The 5,397-nt window shown below is 56.1% G+C and overlaps 1 protein-coding gene across 1 annotated transcript; it reads right to left on the bottom strand.

The window, feature by feature from the left end:
* Positions 1 to 1,044: 1,044 nt before the first annotated feature.
* On the bottom strand, positions 1,045 to 5,095 carry PLA2G2E (phospholipase A2 group IIE). The gene is made up of 4 exons (XM_038004279.2): positions 4,999 to 5,095; positions 4,106 to 4,244; positions 3,797 to 3,903; positions 1,045 to 1,947 (listed from the first exon to the last, which is right to left on the bottom strand). Exons 1-4 carry the CDS (start codon positions 5,036 to 5,038, stop codon positions 1,805 to 1,807), a joined length of 429 nt encoding a protein of 142 aa, XP_037860207.1. The 5' UTR covers positions 5,039 to 5,095; the 3' UTR covers positions 1,045 to 1,804.
* Between the last annotated feature and the right edge of the window lie 302 nt (positions 5,096 to 5,397).

Genomic DNA, 5,397 nt, shown 5'->3' with positions numbered 1-5,397 from the left:
GATCTTGGCTCACTGCAACCTCTGCCTCCCAGGTTCAACGATTCTCCTGCCTCAGCCTCCTGAGTAGGTGGGATTACAGGCATATGCCACCATGCCCGGCTAATTTTCTATTTTTAGTAAAGACTGGGTTTCTCCATGTTGGTCAGGCTGGTCTCAAACTCCTGACCTCAGGTGATCCGCCCACCTTGGCCTCCCAAAGTGCTGGGATTACAGGCGTGAGCCACTGTGACCGGTCATCCCTTTGATTTTCTTTGCTCTCCTCCCTGCCCTCAAGGTCTTCAATGCTGTGCACAGGCCCTGGGAAGGGTGAAGGGAATGGACGTTTGTTGAGTGTCCACTGTGAGCTTTGCCCTGTGCAATGCATTGGCAGGTGCTCTGTCATTGAGCAGGTGAATTCCTGGTCCTGTAAGATTTCATCAGCATATAATAGATAATTCTATCTTTAGAGGTAACATCTGCTGAAATAGATTGCTTCCAGAATAGGCTACATTCCTCCTGGTGGGAATCCTTGAGTGCATTACATTCCTCATGGCTTCAGAATTGGGAGCTTGGAGTCAGCCCTCGATGCTGAACCCTTTCCTCCTCCTCTTCCTGTGTCCTCACAGCTGAACTGCCCTGGGCACTCTGGTCTTTCCAAGATGACAACCAGCAGGCCTGGTTAACATGGCCATACCGGAGCGTGGGTGGCTGATGACAACTTCATGAAGGAATGAAGGGCCAGGGAGTGGGGACACCCCCTCGGGTAGAACATCCCCTCTCTGGACCCCAGGGGCCTGTCAAAGAAGGGGTGTGGATAAGACCATCTAGAGCTGCTTCTCACTCTTAACCAATCTTTGCCAGTGGGGGGGGGGGGGGGCGGGATTTGAGGCCTGATGACACAGTGGGGACAATATTTTTAGGTTGGTATTTTTCATGCTTCTCACATTAAGCCATATGGCCAGAAATATTCCTTCCAGAGATTGCATTATTTTGGATAAGATTGTAGAATGTTAGAGTCATAGGGCGGGGTGCGGTGGCTCATGCCTGTAATCCCAGCACTTTGGGAGGCCGAGGCAGGCGGATCATGAGGTTAGGAGATCGAGACCATCCTGGCTGACACGGCGAAACCCCATCTCTACTAAAAACACAAAAAAATTAGCTGGGCATGGTGGCGGGCGCCTGTAGTCGTAGCTACTTGGGAGGCTGAGGCAGGAGAACAGTGTGAACCTGGGAGGCGGAGCTTGCAGTGAGCTGAGATTGCGCCACTGCACTCCAGCCTGGGCCACAGAGCGAACTCCGTCTCAGAAACAAAAAAGAGTCACAGAAACTTACTGTCATGGAAAATTGAAAGAATTTAATGCTGGAATTGCCGGCAGGGCCACCCATGTCAGACTTGTTCCCAAATTATTCCAATGCTTAGCACGTTGTCAGCACAAGGTAGGTGATCAGAAAAATAATGAATGAATGAAACTTTAGTGAATTAAACCCTAGAATGACTGATAGAATTTGAGACTCAGAGAATATTAGAATTATGGGAAAACATTATTCACTTATGCAGAAGAGGGAGCTGAGATCCCAGAAGTTGGTGACAGTCTTGCGGGTGCTGAAGGATCCATGGCTCCTGGGGCAGGGTTTTCTACAGAGAAGGGGTAGCCTGGGAGGCTAGTGATGGTCCAGGACATATCTCTGAGCTCTGAAGCAGGGATGGGTTTGCAGGAAAGGAATTTTCCAGAGGGAGGGCCTTTGGTGCCAATGTTCCCCAGGACTGGGACTACAGCAGCCTGAGGCAGGACCTCGAGGGACAGGGAGGAGGCTGAGCACAGCCTCAGCAGGGCGGGGTGGGTCCGGTACACAGCCTGTTGGGGTAATGGGCATATTTGCGGTTGTAGGTGCCCAGGTTGCGACGAAAGCAGAGGGCGGCCCTCTTGTCACACTCGCAGGTCAGCCGCTGGCAGGTGGTCCTGCCGGCTGGATGGGACAAAGTGAGTCAGGGACCACAGCAGCTCAGGATACGTGTGGGACAGCTCTTGGCTGCTCCTGGGTCCACATTCTTGAGCTGGACCAACTCCATTCTGATGGAAGCCCAAGCTCTCGTGTTGTTTCAGGGATGGGTGAGACAAGAGACAAGGGCGGGGTGCACTGTGGCTCGGGACACTAGGGAAGCTGGAAGCTTGCCCTCGCTGTCCCTCCCTGCTCTCAAGCCCACGCTGACTGCCCTTAGCTCTCTCCTGCCTTAGAGACACCACTTGGCTCGCTCTCACTGCCCCCAGCCAGGGGGATTTCTAGGCAACCCCTGCACCCCTGTGTGATGCGTTGCTGATGGCGGATTGCGGCCATCAGAGAGGACAGCTACGAAAATGACAGCAACTCACTCTGATGGCTATGTGTGCCCCAGAGTGGCGTGGGCCCAGGCTGGAAGCCACCGGGACCAAAGCTGGGGTCTGCTTAGGGCCCTCTGCCTGTCCTCATCAGAGTGGATAGAGCCCAGTTTTCTGCCCATGCCCAGCCTGGGAGTCAGATTTCTACCCTGACCTGCCCTCCCAAGAGCCAGCTGGCATTAGCTCTGTAGGGGCCCAGAAGGCTCCTCCTCTCTCCACTGCAGCTGCCTCTGTCACCTCTGCCTGCAGTGGCTCCAGCTCCCTTTTTTCTCCATGACTGTATCTCACAGCTCAGACCAGGTGCCTCATTTCGCCCCTTGAAGGTGAGCCTTTCTCTGCCGTCAGGGCTCTGCCCACGCCTGCTATGTCAGCAATACTCAGGGTTGGAAGGGACTTAACACCGAGCCGGTCAGCCTCTTTATGGGGGCTCTTTGCAGGAGCTGGACTGAGCTGGGGAAGCAGGTATAAGCCTCTCCGTTTTATAGATTAGGAAACAGAGGCTTTCCAGGGATTATATCACTTGTCCAAAGTCACAGGCCGGTGGAAGGTGACGCCCTGAGTAGAATCCAGAGCTTGTGTCTCCACCTGCCTGCCTCCTCCTCTAACTCTTCCTCTCAGCCCTGATCCTGGCAGGTGGCTGCTCCTGCCTTTCATGGACTTCCAGCGACAGGGACTCAGTACCTGGCACATTGCCCTGCCAAGTTGATGACTGCAGAGGAAATGGAGCCAGCTCTGCCCCGCCCCCAGGACAGAACTTAGAGACCTGAGCTGAGTCTTCTACGACCTCCCGAATCCTTCCGCGCTGAACCATCCGCCCACCAGGCCCTGCCCTTCTTTCAGGCTGCTCCTGGCTTTGTGGCCGGGAGAAAGCTTGGCTCTCCCATGTGGGGTCTCTGCACACTGTCACTTGGTTTCGGCTGCTTGCCTGGGCCTGGGACTAAAGGAAAGCTAATTGGTCCAAGTGGGCATTGGACATGGCAAAGCCGAGCAAATGGGTCCAGCCTGACAGTCCCAGTGAGGAGTCAGCCTTTGGAAACCACGTCTGCTGTCCCCAAAGCCCCAGCTCGTTCTGTCTTAGGGACTTCACCTTTAGCTCCTGCTGAGGCCCTGGGAGGGTGCCTGAGTCCAGCTCCTCTGGGCCCTGGCTTAGCTCAGCCCCCTCCGCTCCTCTTTCCAGAGGGTGGAGCTGGGAGGTGTCTGTGGGTGGGGAGATACCTGGGGCTGAGGGCTGCACTGATGGGGTATGGGCTTCTCTAGCCTGGGTACCTGGTGAACATCTGGGTCTCACTGTTACATGGTGATGGGAAACCCCATGCCTCCAGCCCGGGGTCTGGCTCTGATAAGGCCCAAGGTCACCATCAGGAGGGGCTTCCTGTCTTAAGCTGCCTCCACCCACCTCACCACAGGGTGTCTGTGTCACTTCAGGGCTGTCCACCTACCGCAGAAAATGCCACGTTTGCTGACAGAGAAAAGATACTTTTCCAGTTTGGGCTCACAGCCCAGCTCCTCCAGACGTCCATAGCAGCAGTCGTGGGCGTGGCAGCACCTGTAAGGGTCATGGTCAACCTGGGGGGACCTGTGAGCCAGGCTGGGGTGGACCAGGGGCTGCTCGGGGGCCCAGAGCCCAAAGCGGCCCAGAGGAGAGATCAGCCTGAATTTTCCAGGCGCACCCCCTTCTCCCAGGATCCTCCCAGGATCCCCCAGCTCTTCCATCCCCATGGAGGTCCCCCTGCAGGCTGCCTCCTCACCAGTCAGTCTCGTCCACTGGCCAGTGGGAGCCGCCGACGCCGCAGTAACAGCCATAGTCGTTGTACTGCAGGGCAGACTTGCCCGTCATCTTCTCGATCATCACCCCGAACTGGACCAGGTTCCCTGTGACCAGGGCCACTGTGGAGAGGGAGGGCCCCACCCTCTGCAGCCAACTTCCCTGATGTCCCCTCAAACCTGATCACAGGCATCTCTCCTGTTGTCCAGTTAAGCTCACCTCCCCAAAGCAACCCACCCTCAACAACAAGCATGGTAATAAGTAACAATATTGCCAATGACAGCCTTTGCACCTTTATCCCCCTGGTCTTCACCTCCAGTGTGTCGGCCCCTCCAATGTCCCCTCCCACTATTATCTTCTATCTACAACACTATCACTCATTCACCCCTTCCAGGGGCTCCTCACCAGCCACCAGTCCTTCCCAGGTGTCGGCCCTTATCTCACCCAGGAACACTCTGTCCCCCCAAGTCTCATCAGATGGCACTGGACCTGTCTCCTGATCACCTCAGCTGACCTCCCTGAATTCCTCCCGGTGCTCCTGACTCAGCCATGGGGCTGAATCCTGCCCACCTCGGCAGGTCGGAGCCAAACATGGAAGCTAGGGTAGGAGAAGGGGCCCAGGGTGTGGTGTCCAGGATGCTCCAGCCCCTGGCCCATGCCCCTCACCCCTCCCAGCCCGCATTCTCCTCCCCTCTGCTCCAGCCACTGCTGGCTCAGGCAAAACTGGCCTCGGGGTCACCCTGGTGGCAGGAAGGGGGCAGCCTCCACTGTTTGGCATCTACCATGCCCTCAGTAGGGCCAGGCTCAGGGGCATCTAGGGAGCTTGGGGTTGCCAGATGGGGCAGAAGAAGGCTGAAGGTCACAAAGATCACTTACCCAGGAGGCAAAGGAACACCAGCACGTGGGGAGGTTTCATCCCAGGTTATGGAGAAGGGAGGTGCACAAGGAGCACAAAAGGCAGCAGAAGAAAGCAACGGGGGCACCTCTGATCTCAGGGCGCCTCCTAATTAGTTAAATACCCAGGTCCTATCCACTCCCTGTCATTAACCCGTGAGTGCCCAGTGATGCAACGATTCTTCCAGGTCTGACACTTTGGCCAAGTCCCCGGGGAGGGGCCAGTTGGGGCCTGTGGGCTCTGCTTCCAGGCAGTGTAGGGTATGGTGGGCAATCTCGTGGCTCTTTATACTCACACCCTTCCCATAGCCCACCCTTTCCAAGAAATCATCCATTGACCAAGCTGCAAGGTGCCGGCTGTGCCAGGTGCTTGTCATTCTT

The sequence above is a fragment of the Chlorocebus sabaeus genome, chromosome 20, assembly GCF_047675955.1.
Source record: "Chlorocebus sabaeus isolate Y175 chromosome 20, mChlSab1.0.hap1, whole genome shotgun sequence".
NCBI lineage: Eukaryota > Metazoa > Chordata > Mammalia > Primates > Cercopithecidae > Chlorocebus > Chlorocebus sabaeus.
This window is presented reverse-complemented; position numbering and strand designations above follow the sequence as displayed.

Coding starts and splice junctions, on each gene's coding strand:
- PLA2G2E (XM_038004279.2), bottom strand. CDS start 5,038: ATGAAACCTCCCCACGTGCTGGTGTTCCTTTGCCTCCTGG. Junction 4,245..4,998: donor GGTGTTCCTTTGCCTCCTGG/GTAAGTGATCTT, acceptor CCCTCTCCACAG/TGGCCCTGGTCACAGGGAAC. Junction 1,948..3,796: donor CAAACGTGGCATTTTCTGCG/GTAGGTGGACAG, acceptor TGTCCCATCCAG/CCGGCAGGACCACCTGCCAG.